This window comes from Anabrus simplex, chromosome 5 (genome assembly GCF_040414725.1).
Source record: "Anabrus simplex isolate iqAnaSimp1 chromosome 5, ASM4041472v1, whole genome shotgun sequence".
Classification (NCBI taxonomy): Eukaryota; Metazoa; Arthropoda; class Insecta; order Orthoptera; family Tettigoniidae; genus Anabrus; species Anabrus simplex.
Genome location: NC_090269.1, coordinates 186,397,607 through 186,423,280, shown reverse-complemented (window position 1 = coordinate 186,423,280; position 25,674 = coordinate 186,397,607). Strand labels below are relative to the sequence as shown.

Genomic DNA, 25,674 nt, shown 5'->3' with positions numbered 1-25,674 from the left:
TGTGTATGAAGTATTATGAAATAAATATAGCGTTAATTTTATTATGGTATATTTTATACTAGCAAGGTGGATTCCAGTTAATTCTTTGCTTCACTGTAAGTAATCAATCATTCATTTTCATTCCCTTTGTCCAGCTCCTGCCAGGTCGGGGTATTCCAGTTCAATCTTCTTTTTCTTATATACTGTCCTTGACAGAGTCCATCCATCTTGCTCTGGGCCTCCCTTTTGCCCTCCTTCCTTCTGTCTTAGCCTCCAACACTTGTTTTGGTATCCTTCCCTTCCTTCGGATCAATATAGGCCATAAATATGGACAAATTTATAGGTATACAAAAAGCATTCATGGTGACCAGCTTCTTGTCCTGGGATATCTGAAACAGTCTGTCACCCTTTTCATTTCTTTGCTGGAGGTTTTGTGGTCCTACAATCTTAACTTGTCCTTCATGTTTTTTTTTTTTTTTTTTTTTTTGCTAGTGGTTTAACATTGTACTTACACATCGAGTATTCAGATCTTCCATGATTATTATTTGTCATATTCTTTCAAGGCTTCCGTTAGTTCCGTTTGTTCATAGAATTCTTGTTCCTCCTCTCATGAATTATCAGCAGTTGATGTGCAGACTTGGAGTAGTTGTAGGAACATAAATTATAATTATTGTAAATAGGAATTTAGAGTTATTACTTTATACTATATTTAGTCTTCTTTTCCCTGCAACTAAAAATGTAATATGAAACCTGTCACACTTCCTCTTCATCCTTCATTAAATTAAAGAGTTTATAGTGTATTTCTAATGTATGTGAATTATATTTCCTTGTATGTATTCTTTAGTTTTTTGTGAGTATTTTTCTCTTTCTGCTCTTATTTATCGTAGTTGCATAATTTGATTTTGAAATGTGTTAGTTATGCTGAAGAAGAGAATGATTGGTTCTTAATTTGTTTTGTGATTTTATTTTAATCTTTTTAACTATACACGAAGTATTCAGGGCCATTAATTAGAAGTGTTGTCCACCTGAAAAGTGTGGGTTATTGTGAAAGTGAAATTATTCTTATTTGCATATGATGTATACATGACAGAATTTACAAAAGAAATATTAAGAACAAACTAAAGGTTACACATATGAATATATACAAATATATGCAGTTACGACTGGGGTTTGGGAAAAGTCGTAGAAAAATGAAGAAAGGAGGACTAGGCTAATGTCTCGAATATTAATCTTCAAATTTGCTATTCAAGTGATCGCTTCTGGAGTTGCTGCATGTAGATCATTCAGAGAATCAGAAAATTCATAGAGAGGGCAATGCCACATCATATGCTCGATGGTCTACATTTCAGCACTGCGCTCACGACATGGGGAGTCTGCCCATTTCCACTGACACATAGCTGAGACGGTTCTACTGATGTCATAACTGACTGTTTAACTTGGATTGAAGTCAGCTGGTTTTGTGTTGGGATGAGAGATGTATATGAGGCCATGGGGAAGGGACCTAAATCATTCTTCTCTCCCAACATTTCTAAGGCTGAAGTGAGAAGATGGCGAGATTCAAAGCTGCTGTCCACACTGGTTTTCATGATTTCAGCGTAGTTGTCGTGTGCTGTATTATATCTCAGTAGGGAGAGCCTCATTCTTTATCATCTTGGACTATAACCCTTTGTGTCCTGCCGGTACTTTCAAGTACCGGCTCATATTTAGTCCTATATAGAACTATAGTAGGCAAGGTTAGTTGTGTTGTGTTGTGTGGGTACTCTCTAGTACCTACAGAAGACATTAGAGTATCTTTGGTGGTGTGATTTGTAATAATGACACCAGAGAGAAGCACTAAATAAGCTTGGGTTACTCAAACTTTCATCTGGTATCCTAGCACTGACATTTCGTTTCCCTTTAGTTGATAAAAGCCAGAAATATGTAATCAATTTTCATATTATTGTGTGAGACATTGTAAAGTATACAATTAAACAGCGTGCTAGAGAGTCACTTGAACTAGCTTTTATTCTTTGAAATGTAGTAGGTACTTCTAAGTACCGACAGAACTATAGGCATTCCATGCTTCTTATTCCCTTTGGTAACCATGGTTTGTTTATGTTGATCAGATGTGGTTGTTGCAGGCTGTATTTTTGTGTTGTGTTAATTATACATGAACTGTATAACAGGACATCATGAGTAAGTATAAGATCAGTGGATGATATCAGCAATTTACTGGCTGGTATAACAGATAATGGAGCATTATCTGATGTGAGTGATGGTAATAGTGACAATAAGACTATGCGTAAAATGCATGGTCTAGGCAGAAGAATTGAGGACAGTGAGCTCTTAGCGTTTATTGGTCTTAATTTTATGATGGGTTACCACAGATTACTATCTTACAAAAAATTTTGGTCATCTGCTAGAGATCTTGGTGTGGATTTAGTTGCGGATACAATGACAAGAGTAAGTTTCCAAGAGATCATATCGTATATTCATGTGAATGATAAGGGTGCAATGTCGATAGTGAAGCAAGACAGGCTACACAAAGTAAGACATTTCATAGTAATAAGAAGTTTCAATGTGTATATGAATGGACTCGGGAAGTACTGTAAGTGTGGACGATTCTGTTGTGCTATTCAAAGGATGCAGTTCTCTAAAACAGTACAATCCTGCCAAGCCCATGAAGCGGGGTTACAAACTCTGGTGTTTACCTGACCAGAAGTGATTTATTCTCGCATTTCAAATGTATCAGGGGAAGAATGAGGATTTTGAAGAAGAGTTCGGAGAGCACAGGTTAGGTGAGAGGGTGATTTTGTCTCTGACAAAACATCTGTGGGCAAGAATAAAATTGTATTTTTTGTCAATTATTTTACCTATCTTCGGCTTTTAGAAAGGCTGAAACTATAAAAGATCTTGGCATGTGGCACAGAAAGATCTGACAGGCAGGGTTATCCAAAAAATCTAAAACTGAGAAGAACCTGATAAGAAGAGAGTATTATTACAGATTTTCTACTACTGGTTTGGACTTCTTCAAGTGGCAAGACAACAAATCTGTACACTTTGCATCCAGTTACCATGGGTCAGAACAAATTTATGTGCAACGAACTCGGAAAGATGGATCCAAACAGAGTGCAGCATGCTCCATAGTTGTATATGACCAAAATCTGTACATGAGAGGAGTTGACCTTGCCGACCATTTTAGAACCCTGTATGATGTTGACAGGAAGTTGAAGAAATGCTGGCTGAGGCTCTTCTGGGGTTTTCTTGACATCGTGTGTAAATGCCTATGTAATTTACTGTGAAATGTTCGGTAAGACAACGGTCCTCCAGTTTCAAAGGTTGGCGGCAAAAGGACTTGTCAAAAAAAAAAAAAAAAAAAAAAAAAAAAAAAGAGGAATTCCTTGGCAACATTTGGGTCACCTCCATGACTGCCTGCAGAAAAAAAGAAGACGGAGCACTCTGTCCCAAAAGATGTCAGAATGGGAAACGGGTATTCATTGGTCTAAATTTGTGGAGGTTTGTGGGCGATATGTGGTGTGCAGTAAGAAGTAGGTCCAGTGATGTCCACATTCTCAATGCAGTCACTACAAGGTGTTAACGAGAAGAAGAACTGCTTTGTGGAATACCATCAAGTGTAGAACACTTTGAACATTCCCATTTGGCATTTTTATAAGACGGATTGATTGCTTTCATTTTACTTCCTCTTTATTATGTTCATTTTAATGGTTTGAGAATTGTATACTACTAGTATTGATTCCCATTCTTTTCGAGAATATTGTTAGTAAAAATGTTTGACCTTCAGCAGTTTTGATGTACTTATATGGAAGGAGTTACTAGAGGACTGACGGTTCAACTGCTAGATTGTGTTCCCAGTCACTAGTGGACTGAGGGTACTTCAGAGTGCCATGAAAAAAATGGATACTTAGAATTGTTGCATTTTGAAATTATTCCTTATGTGTCTTATATGAGTGATATTTAAAGCTTTTAAGGACATAAATGGCATTTTTTCCATTTTCTTTTCTTTTGGGACTCAAGGGGATAAACAGGCAAGAGCTTGCTGTCTCGTAATGTGAAGAGGTCTGACGTCTCTAAGTACAGGTAGCCAGTGGGCCAGTGTGGAAAGCAGTTTGCCAGAGATGACATGTATTGTATGTCTGAGTTCTGCATCAACCTTTTGGCTGTGTAAACTTTTCAACCACACACCTACGTATTATTCAACAGGAGAATAAACCAGAGCCAAGCCAGTTATCCTTATAATGTTAGCGTCACTATCCGATGTTATTCCAGCTAGCCTCCTCAATAAATCACAACAGCTCTTCAATTTCCAAGCAGTTTTTCAGTATGGCTTTGGTAAGTCAAGAGATCTGTCCATTGTCACACCTAAGTACTTAGGAGTGCTATTGTGCTTGAAATATTGGTTCCTGAACTCATACTTAAGCTGGTAGTTTTCCTGTATGTTGCTGATGTGAAGCGTGGCTATTTCAGATTTAGATAGACTTGGCTGGACTCTCCTCTCACTGAAGATCTTCAACCAGTATATCCTCGATTTCACTGAAGGTTGCATTCTGGCCAGTGAAATTTAAATTGTCAGCATAGATAAAATGAAATGGCGTATGGCTTTTAGTGCCGGGAGTGCCCAAGGACAAGTTCGGCTCGCCAGATACAGGTCTCTTGATTCGACGCCCATAGGCAACCCGCACGTCGTGATGAGGATGAAATGATGATGAAGACGACACCTATACCCAGCCCCAGTGCCAGCGGAATTAACCAGTTATGGTTAAAATTTCCGACCCTGCCGGGAATCGAACCCGGGACCCCTGTGACCAAAGGCCAGCATGCTAACCATTTAGCCATGGAGCTGGACGTCATCATAGATGAAATTCTAGGATGCAGTTTCAGGCAGATCATGGGTGTACAAGTTAAAAACAAGAATGGATAAAACTGAATTTTATAGCAGTCTGTTAATTAGTTATGGAACCTGCTCCTAACCTTTTCATTTAGTTACGGAACCTGCTCCTCAAGAATTGAAAAAAATCCAAAGAAAAGCAACTTGATTTGTTCTGGGTGATTTCCAACAAAAGAGTAGCATTACAAAAATGTTGCAAAGTTTGGTGAGAAGACTTGGGAGAAAGGAGACGAGTTGCTCAACTAAGTGGTATGTTACAACCTTTTCAATACATCATATAAAAAGTGGTATGTTCCGAGCTGTCAGTTGAGAGATGGCGTGGAATGACATCAGTAGATGAATAAGTTTGAGTGGTGTCTTTAAAAGTAGGAAAGCTCATAATATGAAGATAAAAGCTGGAATTCAAGAGGACAAATTGGGGCAAATATTTGTTTATAGGAAGGGGAGTCAGGGATTGGAATAACTTACCAAGGGAGATGTTCAATAACTTTCCACTTTCTTTGCAGTCATTTAAGAAAAGGCTAGGAAAATAAGAGATAGGGAATCTGCCACCTGGGTGACTGCCCTAAATGCAGGTCAGTAGTGATTGATTGATTGATTGATTGATTGATTGATTGATTGATTGATTGATTGATTGATTGATATTTTAAGTGAAGACCTGTGGAAGTGAAATATTACGTATTTGTTATTGTGAAATGGAGCTGGATTGAAACTTCGATAATGATGAAGTGACAATGGAAGCAACTGAAATTCACAGAAATTTCCCAGTTTTGTGTCTCATTTTTTGTATTTTTAACATAGAAAAATAGGAACATGAAACATAAACACGTATTGTAGGGTAGCTCAAATATTTATTCTTTGCACAGTTTGTGAAAAGGGATGAAAGTAGTTTAACTAATTATTTTGAACAATGGTCTCTCTCTGTCTTTACATACATACCAACCAGGAGCCGATTAATTTGCCTGAAGTAATGTAAAAGCACTTGTTCACCCTATTTCAGTCGTCAGTCTGTAACACTACACTTGAAAGGCAGATTTATTTTTTAGTGTTTATCTTCTAGTTGTGGGATTTACATGAAATATAACAAAATTGAAGCCATTCTCCCCTTCACAGAATATGAGAGTATGCTAAAAGGTATCATAATGACAGTGCATCTCTTAATATTATCTTTGGGGCCGATGACTTGGATTTTGGCCCCTTTAGACTACAAGCATCATCATCAAGCAATATTATCTTTAACTCGACATCACAGGTGTGGAGAATGAAATCTTGTCTGCTGGACGCACCGACCAACAATAGTGCCACGTTATTAACATTAGACCCATTGTAGTGGCCTCTGCGCTCACCAGCCAACTTTCTTTGCAATTACATCAGTCAGGGTTGGGCCTAACAAAACAGCTTTCTTGGCATATAATTTTAAAAGTTTCAAGTACTGAGCGAGTTTGCTGGGCGGTATAGACTGTGTAGCTTTAAGCTTGCATTCAGAAGATGGTCCTTTCCTATCCCACCTACCCAAGTTAGTGTAGTGTTAAACTGCGTAAGAAAACAAAAGTAAATTTTGTTTTAAACATTTCTAAAATGTTGATCACTATTACCATGAAACCATTACAACCCTTTTCTTAGGCCCCCTCCGTCCTTTGAATATCATTATGCCAATTAACCCAGTATCCAAGTTAATGCCTTTGCAAAATTATGCAGTTTTATAAAAGTATGCCCCGCCATTTTCATGTTTATACTCAAACGAACAAGCTTATGTATGTAACGTGTATGTATATATGTTCAGGCCTTCTTCCGTTTCTCTGTGGGATAATAGACTTGGCGGGTGACTACATTGATGGAATGTAATGCAATTGTAGTTGTTAGTTCATTAAATATTGTGTTCTGTCAATATTGCCACTTCTTTATTTACATCTCTCATAGAGAAGCAGCACATTGACATAATTTCCCTTTATGCAGATACAGCCTTGTGGGGTGCAAATAGATACACTCCTATATCTCCTACTCATCATTCTTCGATTCAGTCCAATAATATTGCTTTTTGCTGCAGTGCTGATATCTGTTCTGTGGCGATGAAATGAAAATAAAAGTTAACAGAAAAGATATTGACTTCACTTCAGTTATTGATGGTAAATAATAGGTTGGAGCACTGTCAGCTGATTTTGATTGACCATCCTTGGCAACTTGCTTCGTATACAGGAACTCTTGGTATATTATGTCTGTTACCAACATTGGGAAAGGCATTGTTTGTACAATATGTGACTGTTGATGTCATGATCATCGCCATTTGACCTCTAGTTTTATATGGCCGGGCTGAGTGGCTCAGAGAGTTGAGTCTCTGGCCTTCTGACTCCAACTTGCCAGGTTCGGTCATGGCTCAGTCCGGTGGTATTTGAAGGTGCTCAAATACGTCACCCTCGTCACGGTAGATTTACTGGCACGTAAAAGAACTCTTGCGGGACAAAATTCTGGTACCTCGGCATCTCTGAAAAAGTAGTTAGTGGGACGTCAAGCCAATAACATTATTATTATTATTATTATTATTATTATTATTATTATTATTACTACTACTACTACTACTACCGGGCAAGTTGGCTGTGCGGTTAGTGGTGCGCAGCTGTGAGTTTGCATGCGGGAGATAGTGGATTCAAGCCCCACTGTCGGCAGCCCTGAATATGGTTTTCCGTGGTTTCCCATTTTCATACCAGGCAAATGCTGGGGCTGTAAGTTAATTAAGGCCATGGCCACTTCCTTCCCACTCCTAGGCCTTCCTGTCCCATTGTCGCCGTAAGACCTTTCTGTGTTGGTGCGACGTAAACCATATTGTACAGAAAAGAAAAATTATTAGTTTTGTATGGAATCTGAAACACAGAGATGTGACTTTTCATCTCAAAAACCTACATGCATTCACCAGGGTATTTATTTCAGGTTGTTCTACAGTGGTCACAGTGTGCTCTTAATGTAATATATGGAGAATTTTTATGTTTGTGTTGATGTCGGGGTATTCATGTACTGTGTTTAGCAAATGCTGATACTCGAGTACTGTATTTTGAACTTTAAACGAATTTGCGCAGTGTATAATATCGGGTAACTTAAAACAGAATGTACATTCGCTAACAAATACATAGACGTAAAATACATGCAGAGAAATTTTTCTTTCAGCCCGATGCAATACATCCTTAACACCTTAAAACAACTTAATTATACAAAGCCATTGATCTTGGTAGTGGAATTGCATTGTCCTTCTCTTTCAAGTAAGATATTCAATCTCAACTAAGGTTGGTGGTGTTTGCCGATATTTAAATGCAACAACTTCATGCTGTTTACTTGTATCATGCTCAGGAACTTCTGTGAGCCAAAATTTTGATGCCCTGGGACTCTTAAAATCTGTAGCCATTGAAATGAAGTTAAACCGCCATCCTTAATGAAAAGAGTGACTTCAAATCACATGCTGTGTATGACCATAGCATTCAAAACACTTTTCTATATTGTAAAATTCATAACAGTCAAAAGAGTTCCTGATTTGGGACTTTGATGCTGGGTAGAGTTGATCAAAAACAGTTGAAAACACTCCAACGAAATAATTTACTTATCAAAAATAGTGACATCTGTATCATTTCTTGTTATTTTTAAATTTATTTATTTATTTATTTGTACTTCTTGCAATGGTAGGCTGCCTAAATCTGAGAAAGTATACCATAACATTTTAATATTGAATGTATGTGTAACCATGAAGAGTTTTCTGGAGTTAATCCTTCTTGTTGCTGTACTATATAGTTCTAACAATTTGGTCAGAGCCTTTATTGGCCAATATGGCTAAATCACAGTACAGATTCTTGGGAATGCCCACACCTTTGAAGAACTCAACTAAGAATTTTGATGTGGTTCCTCTTTCTCCGATGAAAAGTCCTACAACCCTTACACAGGAGATGATGTACGATTCTTTGAAAAAGCTGGTGGTTGGTTTATAGATGGCTCATTTCTCCACTTCTACCTCTGCTGACTGACTTGAGTCAATCTCGTATCTTATGGTGGAGTCTAGAATATATCCCAAGTCTTTTTTCTCGGTCAGTTGCGATTACATCTATTCTCCGGTTACATGGCACCTCTTCATGTACCTCATAACCTTTCTGGGAGAATGCTTCTGCAATTCTAGATCTTATTGTGTTGTGCCTAACATTCCTAAGCAAGTCCCTCCGTGGACATGAACCAAGAACATGAGCTAGGTTTTCAGGCTCCCTGCAGTATCTGCAGTGGACTCTGTCCTAGCTACGTCCAGGGAGAGCCCTTACAGGAACCACATTGTACTGCATTTTCAGCGCGTATGTCCACTAATCCAGAGAGTCCATTTAGATTGTCGATCCATCAGTTAGCTGGTGTGTATTCCTGATAGAGGATGGCTCCCTTGCTGCGAGTTCTTAAGGCACAACGTTTGCTATACTCTTTTTTTCTTTAGCATTTCTCTTAACTTCCTTGCACTAAGTTCTTCGAGTTGGGTGTTATCCGCATTTCTTAGGTCAAGTCTCTGAACGCACAGTTTCCTCTCTTCTATCAGATTGTGCAATGATGTTACATACTCATACTTTTCTTAACTAAGTCCATCCATTGTAATCAAGTTCATCATTGGTCTCTCCTGCATTTTATTTGCATCTCCATTATTTCATTTTATATTCTCTGTATGAAAACTACTTCATTCTTTCTTCACCTTATTATGTAACTTTTTCACCTTTAATTCCTTTCATCTTAATTTGTTACTTACTCTCTCCTTTTATTAGGGGACATACATAAATATTCTTATTTTCTTCATGGGGCCTGTAAATATTAGTTCCTAATTAGTGCTGATCTCTAAGATCTTTTGCTACCATGTTTTCCCTTCCTTCCTTCCCACCTAGATATACCTGCTCCCTTCACAAAGCTGCAGATTGTTCTCATTGGGTCATCTTGGTTTTTTTCTCTCTCTTTACCTGGTAGTCCTAGAGTGGAGAGTCTGATTCTACCCAGCACTACACATTCGAAAAGTGTGTGTTCAGCTGATTCCTCTGCTTCATTGCATTTCTTACATATGTTGTCTCTTATTACTCCAATTCTGTGTACGTGTTTTTTCATATGGCAGTGTCCTGTCGACAGTCCTACTACCCATCTTATATTTTCTCTGCTGAGTTTCAACAGTTCTTTAGTATGCTTCTTGTTTGGTCCTTTTATCAGTTCCTTTGCAAGCCTGTATCCTGGAGTATTTTTCCAGTTTTCCATTTATTTCTTTTGTACCTATTTTCCTATGTAGTATCGGGCTTGTCCATAAGAAATCCTGCATACAGGTTCTGGGCCTACAAGATGTATTTCTGCCCTTTTCCTGGGCATTCATTTCCCTCTATACCTGTATGCCCTGGTACCTATATTATTTCAACAATGTTGTACTTTGAGAGCTTCAGGAGAAGTGAGTGGCAATACCATTCAATTCTGGATATTATCCAGACTGCCTCTAGTGCCTTAATGGCCGCTTGGCTGTCCATAAAAATGAAAATGTTCTTATTCCTATAGTTCATTTTCAGATTTTTTTCAAGATGTGTTGTGATAGCTATCATTTCAGCTTGAAAGACTGTAGTGTGTCTGCCCAGGCTCATCTGGATTGATCTCTCAGGTCTTCCCCTGTTGATCCCTCCTCCTTTGCCATCCAAAGTCTTTGAGCCATCAGTTCACCACACTATATCTTCTTTTTCAATATTGCATTTGTTGATATCCCAGTCTTTTTTTTTTTTAAATCTGGGTCTCAAACAGTGTTTCAAAGTTGTACTTTGGTATCATGTGATCAGAAGGCATGTGTAGAACTTCCTCTGTTATTACTCAGTTAATTTTACAGTGTCATAGATTGGGTCTTTGTGCATTCCAGCATTCTGATTGTGCCAATCTATATTATCTCATTCTAGTCTGTCCTTTTATGAAATTGCATAGTGATGGGAGGTCTAATAAAGTATTCAAGGCTTCTGTTGGCATAGTTCTCATAGCCCCAGTTATGCCTATGCATGCCATTCTCTGTAGGCTATCCAATCTACTGCCGACTTTTCCCTGACTTACTTTCTGCCACCAGGTGATTGCAGCATAGGCCATCAACGGTCTAATGATCATTGTGTATATCCACATTACCACTGATGGTCTTAGGCCCCATGTCTTCCCAACGGCTCTTTTATGTGCATACAGCAAGTTATTGGCCCGGGTTATGTTCCTTTCTATATGTGGATTCCAGATGCAGTGCCTGTTCTTCCATACATATATCTTGCCCAAAGAGCTTCAGTGATCTCTTTCCTTCTAATTTTCTCCTTCTGGTAAAAGGGACCAGAGTTATCTTGTTCAGGTTGACTGATAGTTGTTCTTTCCGACACCAGTTCTCCACAAGGTTGAGTGATCTTTGCATGAGGTCCTAGATAACACTCATCACCTTACCTCGTACCACAATCACTAGGTCATCTGCGTATCCTTGCGTATAAAAACCCTGTTCTTTGAGCATAGCTATGATTCTGTTCACCACGAGGTTCCTCAGCAGAGGCGAAAGAACTCCTCCCTGAGCACAGTCTCGGGTGGCCCTAACCGTCAGCGTTTCTTCATACAGGGTTGCTTTTATCTTCCTTCCGTCTAACATGGATTTAATCCATTTGATGATGGTTTTACTCACCTTGCTCTTTTCCAATGCTGTGATCATAGAGTCATAGGTTGTATTGCTGAAGGCTCCTTCCATATCTGGAAATGCCACCAGTGCAATTTCTTTATATTATAGGCTTTCTTCTAGTTTACAAACCGACTGGTGGAGTGCTACTTCAGTGGATCTGCCAGGTCTATATGCAAACTGATTTTCATGTAACGTTGAGTTCAGTTGCATCGTTCTTCTGATATATTTATCCAGAATTTTCTCCATTGCTTTCAGCATGAAGGAGGTTAAACATAATGGTCTGTATGCATTGGCTTGGGCATAGTTTGCCCTTCCAGGTTTAGGTATGAATACTGCTTTAGCTTCAGACTATGATTTCGGCATGTACCCTCAAGCTAGACTAGCTTTGAAGAGGTCAGTCAGGGCATGGAAGAGTATCTCCCATCCTTCCTGTAGGAGTATCGTAAGTATCTGATCTGGCCCGGAGCCTTTATAGGGTGAAACGTGTTGATTGCCCATTTTACATGGTTGTGTTTTATTATTCTTTATTATGCTCTTCGAGCTCCGGTCTCTGTTCCAACCGTTTCTTCTTCTGTCATCTCCTCAGCCTCAAGAAAGTGACATGCCATTAGCATCTCCAGCGTGTCCTTCCCCACCTGAGTAAATGACCCATCTGGTTTCTCCAGTGTTCCCTCCTGATTTATATGGGTTGCTTTAAGAACCTTCTGGAAGCCTTGCTGTTTCAGTGTGTGATTCCACTTTCTCTCAGAACAGCCTCCAAGATTTTCTTTTTGCTCTCCGTATATCTAGGTTATACTCAGTGAGTTTCCTATGATATACGTCTCGCATACCGTTTCTATATAATATTCTATACAACATCCTAACCTCTTTTTTGATTTTGGCTAGTTTGTTGTTCCACCACCTTACATTTTTGGTGTTTTTCTTTTCTTCGAGAGGACAGTTGTTGTGGAATAAGTCTATAATGGCCTCTTCTAATAGTTCCACTGCCTCATCCAATTCTTTCTGTCCTCTCACGTTAGTTGGAATTTTTTGTACAGTCCAATACTCGTCTAATCCAAAATACCAATTTAATTTATTGACATTCTACTAATTATATTCGTAATTCCTCACTAACACAACCCCCTGACCTTAGACTCGGATGCATGGTAATACAATTAAATAAACAATATTTGTATTTCAATAATTACACATTCATGGCTTTTCCTGAAAAATTGCTTATGGTGGATAAGACGAGTTCTGGAATGGACCGCCCCAATTGACATTGGTCAGATTCTGACCCTGATCAAATTTATGTTTGTGCTATTCATCACAAAAAAGCTTTTATGTTAATGTTTCTAGATTTTTTTACAATGTTTAATTTAAGATTTCAATGGAATGTGTGACGGAATGATTTGATTTCTGTTGGGATACAAAGGTAATATTATATTTGTTTACGGCCATTAGAGACCATGTTAAGCAACAATCACATTAATGGGAGCCTTCTTTGCAGTCCAAAATCTTTGCATTCTTTCTCTGGCAGCCTGTCTTTCCTCTGTCCATCCCCTATTCATTTTCTGTTGTTCATCGTGGAAGCCTCTGAAGCTGTCGATCACTGATCTATACTTTGTTGAGTTTAGGATGTCTTCCCGATTTAATCCACACGGCTCAAGATCCTTCCTTACCTCCCTGTACCATTTGTTCTAAAATCGCCGGGCTCAGTGGCTCAGACGGTTAAGGCGCTGGCCTTCTGACCCCAACTCGGCAGGTTCGATCCTGGCTCAGTCCAGTGGTATTTGAAGGTGCTGAAATACGTCAGCCTCGTGTTGGTAGATTTACTGGCACGTAAAAGAACTCCTTCGGGACTAAATTCCGGCACCTCGGCGTCTCCAAAAACCGTAAAAGAGTAGTTAGTGTGACGTAAAACAAATAACATTATTATTATTGTTCTAAAATCTGTTTTGTCAGCCTCTTCATGTCCATTCTAAACAGTTGTCCATAAAATTTGAGTTGTCTTTCCTTCATTGACTCAGTCAATCACTTTTTTGGTATAATTTTCTCCTTCCTCGTAACCTATACTGGCTATCCACAATGTTTGGACCCAATATCTTTTGGAGGAAATTTGTCTCAAATTTCTCAGCTTCTCTTAGTCCCGACATTCCTGTCATTCGGAGGCGTTCCCTAATATGCAGACACTCTGTTTTGATTACTGTATTGTAGTGTCTTAGTTTAGCTCACCTTGAAATGGCTTTCCTGTTGTAAAGTATAAAGATGTTTCCTGTGAAAAGCAGCAGCCATCTTCTCTCGCCTGGTGTAGTTGGCTTCCGTTCTGCTAGTTTTCATCTGTACGATTTCTCCCAGGTACTTGAAGCTGTAAACCCTTTCTATCTTACCGTGCTCTATCTTCAAATGATGAGGGGCTGTTGTGATGTTGGTCATATATATATATATATTTTTTTTTTTTTGAAAGAATATGGAGTCCTGCTTTATCTGCTTCCTGCTTTAGAATATTTATCTGCTCTGTAGCTGTATTTCTAGACAGCAACACAAGGTCATCTGTGAATGCAAGGCAGTTGATCTTGATGCCATTTTTTGATCCTCCAATATATACTTGTCGTCATAAGACCTATCTGTGTCGGTGCGACGTTAAGCGACTATCAAAAAAAAAAAAAATATATATATATATATACACTTGGTTGAGCAGTCCTTTCTTGTCCAGTTCTTTTTGTCATTCATGGGTGATCTCAAAAAATGAACAGTGGAAGAGAGCTAGAGATAGACCATCGCCTTGTCTGACACCTGTTTTTATTTCATACTCCTTTGAGAGCTTCCCTATGAATTTTGCTTTTCAACATGTGCCAATTAATGCCTGCGTAATAATTTCAGTAGTTTTGGTGTCTGCTCCAAATTCTACCAGTATGTTGAACAGTATTTCCCTGTCAGCTGAATCATATGCTTTTTTGAAGTCCACAAAGACCACTACCAGATCTTTTGAGATGTAGTTTTCCAGTACTCTTTTCAGGCTCCAGATCTGCTCAATGCATGATCTTCCTTTTCTGCAATGCTTTGGATAGTGCCTTATACATTACAGGGACAGTTAAAATGCCATATATATACTACAGTATAATACCGGGCGAGTTGGCCATGTGGTTAGGGGCGTGCAGCTGTGAGCTTGCATCCGGGAGATAAGTGGATTCGAACCCCACTGTAGGCTACCCTGAAGATGGTTTTCCATGGTTTCCCATTTTCACACCAGGCAAATACTAGGGCTGTACATCAATTAAGGCCATGGCCGCCTCCTCCCACTCCTAGATCTTTGCTATACCATCATTGTCATAAGACCTGTGTATGTCGGTGCAACGTAAAGAAGCTTGTAAAAAATATTGTTATTATTAGGGTTTGGAATTTTATGACCTAAAGAAGGATAAAATATGCAAGCAAGTATGCCCTAAAAACTAGCTGAGTATGACATTTAAGAAAGTAAAATATTATTTAAACATTTTAGGAAGCATTTTGGGGATAGGTAGCAAGTATTAGAGTATTACTAACATTGAACAAGCCAAAAAAATTATTAGCGATAACATACAGTAGACAGATTTAATCATACAAACTGACAGAGCTACTGTAGGTACAGTAAAACTTTATACATTCATTCAGTAGCATAGACCTGAGGTGCATTTCTGTATCTGTTCTCCTAAAGAACGGCCAAGCATGCTTTTTGTGTCTGTTGGCATACGTTTGTATAGTATCATGTTCTCGAAATCACATCTTCTAAACCTGCTACGTATGTGTTTTGGAAAAAGAAAGAAAATTACATATACTACAGTATTTTGAAATCCTTTGTTTGAAACTCGATGAAGATAACATGAGGTGTCATTTTCAACAAGGTGCATACTCAAAATACAAACAAATGTGACCTTATATCACTAAAATGAAAAAAAAAAAAAGACCAGAACAGTATATATGGCCAAAATATGTATTTATATGAAAAGTAGTATTATTTTGAATGGGGTCACAGACCCATCATCCACAGTTATTTTTCAGACTTCGAGTAAAATGAGCTCAGGAAAAGCACACCTGAATCTTTATTATTATTATTATTATTATTATTATTATTATTATTATTATTATTATTATTATTATTATTATTATTATTATTGTTATTGTTGTTGTTGTTGCTGCTTTTTTTTCTTTCTTCAATTCGGCCAGCTAAGGACCACATCATTTCAACTGTTTCTTGCTTCATCGAGCCTTAACATCCTCCCAGTACTTTCGCATTAGTTCTCGATGCCGTTGCTTCCTTTCTTCAGTCCAGTTTTTGCTTGTTGGAAGCTTAGCTTTTTCATGGAAACATCGGTGTCTTGTTAGTTTCTGTTTAAGGGGGGTACGTTCCCAGATATTGTTTTCTGTAATTCCCACTTCTTGTAAATCTTTGTCCACCTCAGAGAACCAAGAAAGTAGGTGAAAATCCTATTTGTCAATCGCATTGGGTTAATTCTTGTTATATGGCAGTAAACGGTAATTCTCTGTTTCCTCATGGTGTTCGTTATTTTTTCCACATGAGTGTAAAGTTCATGGTTGTGCCATTTCCTATATTCCCCATTTTCTTTTATTGGGCCCTGGATTTTTCTTAGAATTTTTCTTTCTTTCAATTCCAGTTTCTCTATTAGTCCCTTTCGATGCATTGCAAGGCACTCTGCAGCGTACAAGGCCTCTGGGCTGATGACTGTGTGGTAATGTCTTAACCCTTTCCTGCCCACATTTTCACCCCGCTTATCCCCAGGTTTCAACCTATTATTTAGGAAAAACTGAAACAGTGTGCCTTGTTTCAGATAAAGTTAAATATAATAAAAACTATTGATCACAATGAATTCAAATTTTCAATAATATTAGAAAATATACCATCACGTCCATTTCACTATTCAGAGAGTCATAACGTTGTTAGTTCCCTCCCCTCCCCTACTGATGATACTGGACACAGAGGTAGGCTGCATTTGTCACATTCTCATGTTGTCTGAATCCCTCCAAACCAATAATCACATGGTTTTGGAAGTGGAATGATGCCCATGTATATAATATTTTATTTCATCTGGGCTAGTGTCTTCCCATTATGTATCTATTTTACTGGAGTGTGCCTGTTTGAATGCTGCATTGATATATATGCAATAGGCAATGTCACCGAATAGTTTGTCTCCTCCTAACACGTAAAAAACAATCTGTTTCTCATAATACTCTTTCTGGATTATGGACAGGTTCAACATCATCCATATAATTGTTCGGAGTAACAAAACAAAATGTTTGTCTGACCTGAATTGCCACGGCATCGCCGTCAGGTCTGATTTGTTGATATTCATTTTCACTTATATCACTGTTATCACTAAAATTATCTTCGTTGATATGATATTCACTCACTAAAAATTCACCTTCACCCCTACTCAACGATTCTGTGTCACTTTCTTCACCTATATCCAGCTCAGTTTCAATATCCACGGTATTCACTCCCGCCATGTTTACGAACGAAACAGCTGACCTGCGCTCGCGGAAGTTCAAGACCATTGCCTAGGCAACGTCAAGACAGATAATTGCTTTTACTTTAGTTCATAAGCCTTGTAGATTGTACTGAGTATAAACACTTCACTGCCGAAAAAATACAAAACTCTTGCACAGATCGCAGACGTGTGCAAATAATGCAGCCGGGCGCTTTCAAGCGCTAAGGACCGGAAGACTAACTGAACAATTGGGTGCTAAGGGCCGAAAGAGATTAACTTTGCATTTGTAGATATGGATCTCTTGTTGTAAATGGCCTTTGTTAGATTATATGCCATTTCCTTTTTCCTGATTCGTGACTCGAAAGATGCCTTCTCAGAGAGATTGGGGTCTATCCACTCACCCAAATATTTCAACGCTTTTGTTTGCTTGATTTTCCCCTGTCCTACAACTAACTCTTTGGGTGCTTTCTTCATATTAGTGATGAATTCTGTTTTTTTCAAAGGAAATCTTAAGGCTTGCTTTTACTGCACGAATCTGGAGTTCATTAATTTGCGCTGTGGCTGCATGTAGATAATCTGAAAAAATTGCGAGGTCATCTGCGAATGCTAGGCAGTCCTCTGTCAAGTTCTGTTTTTTGTAGCCCAATTTGACCCCATTTTCAGTCCTGTTAACGTTCATTACTTTTCACCACTTGGATGACTTTTTCGAGCATGCAGTTGAAGAGCATAAGTGATAGTACATCTCCCTGTCTTACACCAGTCCTGATTTTGAAGGGCTCTGAAATTTCTCCCCTGAATTTCACTTTGGAAGTAGTGTTGGTTAAGTTTTTTTTAAATAATTGCTCTTGTTTTGTTGTCCAGTCCCAGTTCTTTCAGTATTTCAAATAGAGTGGGTTGATCAATGGAGTCGTACGCTTTCTTGAAATCAGTGAAGTTCACTACAAATTGTTTGTTTCTAAGCTTCAGATATGAAAGAATAGATTTAAGGTTCATAATCTGTTCGGCACATGATCGTCCCTTCCGAAATCCCCCTTGATATTCTTGTAATTGTGGATCCAACTGTTCTTCTGTTTTAGTTTGAAGGGCTTTTGAGAGGATTTTGTAAGTTACTGCAATGAGAGAGATGCTATGGTAGTTGTTCACATTCGTTCTGTCACCTTTTATGTGAAGAGGGTGAAGCAGAGCTGATGTCCAATCATTAGGGAGTTCCTCCTTTTCCCAAATCTCACTGATTATTTCTGTTAGCTTATCAATAGCTATGTCGCCAGCATGCTTCCATAATTTGGTGATTATCGAATCCTCGCCTGGTGCCTTGTTGTTTTAAAAAGCGACTGAATGATCTGCATAACTTCTTCTTTTGTTGGTGGTGTAGAATCTGGGGTTATATTTGGATTGTCTTCAAATGAGAATAGGGATTCTGGGCTTTCACAGTCAAGGAGAGTCTCAAAATAATTTGCCAGGATATTGCAATTGTCCTTGTCATTATAGGCAGTTTTTCCCTCAGAATCTGAAATGTAGGCTAGGTGGAGTGTATTTAGTAATATTCTGCTTGAAGGTTCTATAGAAATCTTGGCGTGTTGTTCTTGAAGGCTTGTTGAATCCTTTCAACCAATTTTTATCGTAGGCATGTTTTACCCCACAAATGGTTTTTGCGATACATTTCCTCACTAACGGGAAACTCTCCCAGTTATCTGAATTCTTCGGAGAGTTCCATCTCTGCCATGAGAGTTGTCTCTGCCTTATGGCCACATCACATTCACTGGTCCACCAGGGATGTTTCCTTCTTTTTGTTAGTGGGACCACTTCTTTAGCTGTTCTTACCATGCCATCTCATAGTTGTTTCCAGTTCTGTGGATCCAAGGATTCAAGCTTGTCAGGAAATTCGTGATTCGAGTGTAGCTTCTCTATGTCAAACCTGTTGATCTCTCTTCGGCAGAATCTCCTGCTATTTCTTGGAATGGGTTTAACTTTGATTTTGGAAATATAATAGTCGGAATCAATCTGGGTTTCTAAGGACTTTTACATTCTGGATCTCTCAGTGTGCCTTGCGTGAAATAGCGACATGATCGATTTGGAATTCGCCAAATTTAGAATTTGGTGAAGTCAAAGTTTTCTGCTTTCTTGGCAGATGTTTGAAAGCAGTAGATTTTATAACAAGGTTGAACGCCTTACAGAGCTCTAAAAGTCTCTCCCCGTTGCAGTTAGTTCTGTAATGAGCTGGGTAACTTCTAGCAATGTTTCGGAATTTTCTTTGTCGACCAAGTTGGGCATTGAAATCACCGAGCAAGGTAATCGCATGCTTGTCAGGAATTTTAGATAGTGTATCTTCCAGTTCTTCCCAAAATTCATCCGTTCTTTCTCGGTCTTTTTTGTTTGCCTGATTAACTGGTGCATTTACATTAACTATAGTATACATTTTGTTTATGCATCGGAAAGTGAGAATTGATACTGGGCTGTTAGTAGAGCTGAAATCTATAACCGAGTCCAGAATCCATCTACTGACAATGGACCCCGTGCCAAGGTGAGGGATGTTCGTTGCAGCACATTTACCCACTTTGGCTTGAAATATTCTGTACCCCTGAGACTCAAAAGAATGTTACTTTGTAAACCTTATTTCTTTGCACTGCCTTGATAAGAATTAATGTTGGGAGAGTGTGTCAGTGAAATGCTTGAGTTTACCAGTCTTCAAAAGGGAGTTCACATTAACGGTAGCAAAGAAGTTCCGATATTTGTGCTTGATCTTTAGTGGAGTCTCCGTTACCTCCAAGCATGTTGGTACAGGCTCCCCAGAATCCGAAGGCCTGCATGCATTGCTGAAAGTGATGGTGGACTGATTACCACCTGGGGTAGTAGCTTTTGCTGAATTTTCCTCCATGCTTTCTTGAGACAGTTGAAGAACTGTAGTTGGGGTCTGTGATATTTCGCACTGGCCAAAGTACTACCAAGGTTGTGAGCCTTGGAGCCCCCAGCACTTATTGGCTCGCCGACCCAGTTTCCCGCTAGGATTGCCCAACTTTCCATTGGGTTGCTCAGCTTAACAGGGACACCTCGTGTAGGTTACGTGCTGGAGTTGGAGTGAAAGATACTAAGTTGGATTCTCTTGCTGAATCCAGTATGTTCAGGTTGCAGGTGACATGCAACGATACATTTCACTCCCATTTGCCCGGAGCCACACAGACTCCTCCCAGGTTGATTCCTGGAACCTATTATTATTATTATTATTATTATTATTATTATTATTATTATTATTATTATTATTATTATTATTATTGTTGTTGTTGTTGTTGTTGTAATTGCTCCGGGGTATCCGTGGAAAGCAGAGGTGAAAGAAGGTGCTGGGGTGAATGGGTCTAACTACGATGTCAAGAATAGATTTAAAACTTTAACAAAGGTTATATTTCTTTTAGAACTTCAAAACAATTTTTCATAACAATATTACAAGTACAAGTAGCAGTCATTAGACGATATTGGGAACATTTCACGATTCAGAAGCTTAACACTTCGGGCTTTGAGCCCCTAGTTTTACAATTTTACAAAAGGAAGAACTATAATTTAATGAGGGACAGAAGTCCCCTAATTCAAGAACACTTGCTCCCTAAATCACAATATCTAGCCTCCTAGAGGCACACTTTAGAGTTACAAAACCTGCGAAAGAGCTAACAGGCTCTCCGCTTCTTTCAGCCTTCTCGAGGCAATCTCACAAATCTTACACTCTCTGGCCTTCCATGGCCCAACTCACAATTTGAAACAGGGGTATCTCATACCCAACCTATAGGGCCTTTGCGGAATAGAACAGGTTAAGTAAATGGCCCGAAACAAACTGAATGGAGGCGAACTGCGCTCTGAGATAATGAACACCTAAAAAAAAAAACCTAAAGGGCTCTAGGCCGATGAAACAGGAATTATTCCCAAACTACTGAGGTGACTCATATAAGGATAAATTAATTCATTATGAAAAGGAAGAAAAACAGTTACAAAACGTAGTCACCTCAAATCAAGAAGAAGGGGAGCTCGGGAGGGAAATTCATTCTCTATCCCTGATTTACAGTTAAAGATTGATGATGTTTTTACATTAGCCAGAAGAAGTTACATTTTAGAAAAAATGGTTACATAACTAAAGAGTCGGACCTTTCCTTCGGCTTAAACTGCGGAGATACCAAGAAAGCAAGATGTTATGTGACCATTACCTTTGTTGACCGACGAAAGGCCGCCCGCCTCCTGCTAAGCGCACACACACAGATGGACGTTGATCAATTGGCCAAGAAATGTGAAAAGCTGCAGTTTATAAACCCTCAGGGAAATTTCGAGATCATTCAAGACTACAGCAGCCACACCCTCTCAATTTAATTGGTCAATTCAAAAGGTAACACTCAAAATCGAACAAGAAACGGTGGAAAATTAATTACGGAAATTAGCGATTGGTTGGATTCAAAACTGGTGGAAAGAAAAAGTAAATATTGCCAACCCAAAAATAAATGAACATCAATTAGTTAAAAAAAAAACTAGAAATACAAAACTTCTTTAAATTATAGGTTCTTTCACTTTACACCAGGGTGCATGATCATGATGATCTTGATGAATGTCAAACAAAACAAGTAGAAATTCACTCAGGTTAGGAAACTGCACAATAACAAAATTACTCAATATTTAGGTGGTGACATCTTCTGATTAAAGTTCCAAGTGGGTGTAGATTCAATTTCACTGTTTCACCAATAGAGGAGTTCATTTAGGCGCTATTGAATGCGCGCCATTGAGGTGTACCTCCCGGTACAATAATAATTGTTGTTGTTGTTACATACTAAAAGTCTCATGTTGGCTCTGTATTGACATCACTAAACATGTGAACAGATATTTTCTTTGTTTTTAGACCTTACAAGTTTCACATGTTACTTGCTGTTGTGAAGAATTTAAAGGCTCTTGAGAGTCCACCTACTCAATACAAATACACTGTATTTGTTTATTAAGTCACATTAACACACATCCACACACGGGACAACTTGTAATTATCATTAGCAAGATCTCAAAACTTCGTTCCCTGTTGAAGTTTACTACAACATAAAATAGAATGATCCACACTACAGGAGGATGTTTACTCTAAATTTGAATGTTTCAAATGCACTTTGTTATATGTGCCACGTAATTTGGTTTTTCACTATATCAAGACCTTGTGTATCAACATATCAAAGAACAGTAGACTTTCATGTGATTAGCTTGCCAGTAATGTGTGTGATGTTTTACAACTTGATAGATGTACTTTCTATTCATATTTTAATTTAGTGTTTCGTTTCATATTTTAATGGGTCATGCATTCGTTTCCCTATGGATTTTAATTCCATTGTTCTCTTTTAATAATTCAAATGTAATAATGGTTTAGTACTTACGGTATTTAGCTGAAGATGTCTGCTAAGTGGACAAAACATGTACTAATATTTGCTATCAGGTGATATCTTTTATCTGATTAAATAGTGTATTGAATTGGTGGATTTTTTACATTATGATGATGATGATGATGACGATGTTCAAGCTGTCGCAGGAGCGTCTGATGATTTCTGCATCACTGTAGGAGTCCACCAAGGCTCTGCCTTATCACCACTGCTGTTCATTCTTGTGATGGACACTGTTACATAAGACCTGCACAAGCCAATACCATGGACACTTCTCTATGCTGATGATGTCATGTTGGCTGCTGAGAATAAGTTTGATCTCCAGCGCCAAACAGAAGAACGGAACAACCCACTAGCGCAATACGGCCTACGCCTCAACAAAAAGAAGATAGAATACATGATATTAGATCCTCGGGAAGTTGGAACCATCCACGTTGATGGTGAAGATCTACCACAAGTAGAGAAATTTAAATATCTTAGCTCCACGATCTCCGACGTGGCAGACTTACTGACGAGGTCAACACAAGGATACACGCAGCCTGGCTGAAGTGGTGAATGACAACGGGCGTCACCTGCGACCGTCCAATGAAGGACCATCTGAAATCTAAGATCCACCGGACTGTTATTCGTCCTGTCGCTCTCTACGACACTGAGTGTTGGCCTGCTACAAAGGAGGTAGAACGCCAACTAAGCGTCATGGAGACAAAGATGCTTAGGTGGACAGCTGGCATCACTAGACTGGATCATATTTCAAACGACGATATTGGGAAACGTTTCGGCGTTGTACCGATCTAGAAGAAAATACAGGAAAACCGTCGTGCTGGTTTGGCCATGTGTTGCGTGCAGAAGACAATACATTGGAAGTCGCTGGAAAGAGGTCCAAGGGACGACCAAGACAGCGATGGATCGATACAGTGCACAACGACCTGAAAGCTGTAAGACTACATCCAGACATGGGCCAAGACCGAATCAAATGGAGACAACGAATCCACACAGCAGACCCTGCTACCAGGCAGGACAAATGCTAAAGAAGAAGAAGAAGATTGGTGTTGTTGTTGTTGTTGTTGTTGTTATTATTATTATTATTATTATTATTATTATTATTATTATTATTATTATTATTATTATTATTATTATTATTATTATTATTATTATTATTATTATTATTCAAAGTCATTTTTTTACAGCTTATTTGAAATATTTTGTTAATGTCTACCATTACATATTTCAGTTAAAACCTAATATTCTTTACTTATTAAGGAGAAGGGTTCAAGGGTGCAATGAATTGTGAAGTAACATTTAGAGTATTGAATTTGAATTCCTTTTTTTATTTGATTGTGTAAACTGGTATTAATGTAATGTAAAAACAATTGTGGGAGTTCATTATAGCAACCCTTGTTTTTTTTTTTTTAAGAGAATCTATACACTTATTCTGTATTGTGGTTCTAGGGAAATCATCAGTCGGTGCAAATTTGATGATGTTCAGAAGAGTGTTTCTTGGCTTTTGAGGCACTTCCCCTTAGTTCACCCTGATGCTTCACAACCTGAGTTCCGAGTTCTACATCCATACACCTCACCTAGTGAAACAACATTTTTACAGTGGAATCATGGAAAGAGGAAAGCTGCTGAGGTAAATAGTTTGACAAGCTGATGGTATTTGATAAGTGGCTACTTGAATTAGGTCTGAGATGAGTCATTACCAAATTCCATGTTTAGTAGGGGCATAGAAAGCATTATTAAATAAGAAGTGACTTTAACAAAAGTTCCCATCTTTGATTTTATTCTTCCACTTGAGAATATTGCAACTAGAAAATCAGATTGGTCAATTGTAAAAAATAACCAGTGATATTACAGATTTTTTTTTTTTTGGGAGAGGTCTGCTATTGCAACTGACAAACCCAAATGCCACGCTGGGATGAAATACTGGTTTTTATATGACTGAGTAACCTGAATTTCTTGATTTGAGGTTTAACTTGTTTGGCGTGACTTGCTTGGCTCAGAAGTTGTTCTAAGCACCTAAAATGAAACTCTAACAATGAAAAAGTATGTAATTTCTGGGCTTGCAGGCTGTGGTCTAGGAGTATATGAAGGTCCCGACATTTCACTGAAGACTGCATTCGGCATCTTCTAGAGTTCCAAATGACTTTGATGGCTACGAAGTTCTCAGAGGAATGGAGTTGGGTCAGAATTCCACCTCAGTATATAGAGCAGGCTGTGGTCTGCCATGGTGTGTGGTGGGCTCTGATTGGCTGTTTTTTCACCAGTGATCATGCAGGCTACGGTGCGCTGCTCGCCTATTGGTCCACCGTGGTCAAGGTGCAATTGCTGATTGGCTATTCTTTGTCCTGTTGAAGCATTATGGCGCCCGGCATTGATAATCCTGCCAGGCAACTGATCACCCATTACTTTTTCTGGTCTGCTGTGGCCACCGTGTCCTCCAGGATTGAAGAATTTCAGGCCGGGAAACCAGGCTTTTTTTTACTCATTCAGATTCCTCGTTACATGTGAAGCTGTTGATGTGGTTCATGATTTCAGTGGCTAACCTCTGCAGCTGGGTGTGATAAGATACAGTGGTTGACAGTATTTTGGTGTTGGTGTATTGTATGTCATGGCCTGCTAGCAGCGAGTGTTCAGCGACTAATGAGCTGTCACCTTGTCCCAGCTGGCTCCTTCAGACGTGTGGCGATGCTGCTTTTCATAGTCCGTATATACACCTGGCCGTAACTGAATGGGATCTTGTAGACATCTGCTCTGGAGAGAGGATGGCACTTGTCTTTAGTACAACTCGGCAATTCCTAGGTTTTCTTTGCCAGCCTATATATGGCTTTTACTCCATGGGACTCCAGTAGCCACCCTCCAGCCATAAAGGTATACAGCAAGTACTCCATCCCATCATAATTTATATCTTTCATTTCTGTGTTGACGTTTATATTATATAAAGTGTTGAATGGAGGAACATCCCTCGATTCATTCCTATTATCTAGTTCATCTCAGACGTCCAACAAGCAAGGAGAAAGAAGGTGAGCGGCTGGCAGCCAAAGCTTTTCTTTCTGCCATACATCAGGGAGATAACCCATAGAATTTGGAGACTGGTGGAGTCCCATGGAATAAAATCCATATATAGGCCAACAAAGAATATCCAGGAATTTGCTAAGTTCTGCTTAAGACAAATGCCATTGTCTCTCCACATCAGGCATCTACAAGATCTCGTGCAGGTACGGCCAGGTGTATATAGGAACTACGAAATGCAGCATCGCCACCTGACTGAAGGAACACAATCAACACAACTGCCTGGGACAAGGG

General features: G+C 38.9%; 1 protein-coding gene across 5 annotated transcripts in view; it reads left to right on the top strand.

Annotated features, from left to right (window-relative positions):
* Positions 1-25,674, top strand: part of D12 (YEATS domain containing 2 homolog D12) — a 278,841-nt gene that overhangs the window by 156,221 nt on the left and 96,946 nt on the right. For all 5 annotated transcript variants that reach the window (XM_067148415.2, XM_067148416.2, XM_067148417.2 and 2 more), the window contains one exon: positions 23,821-24,001. In XM_067148415.2, the coding sequence (XP_067004516.2) occupies positions 23,821-24,001 (181 nt within the window). The remainder of the gene's footprint in view (positions 1-23,820; positions 24,002-25,674) is intronic.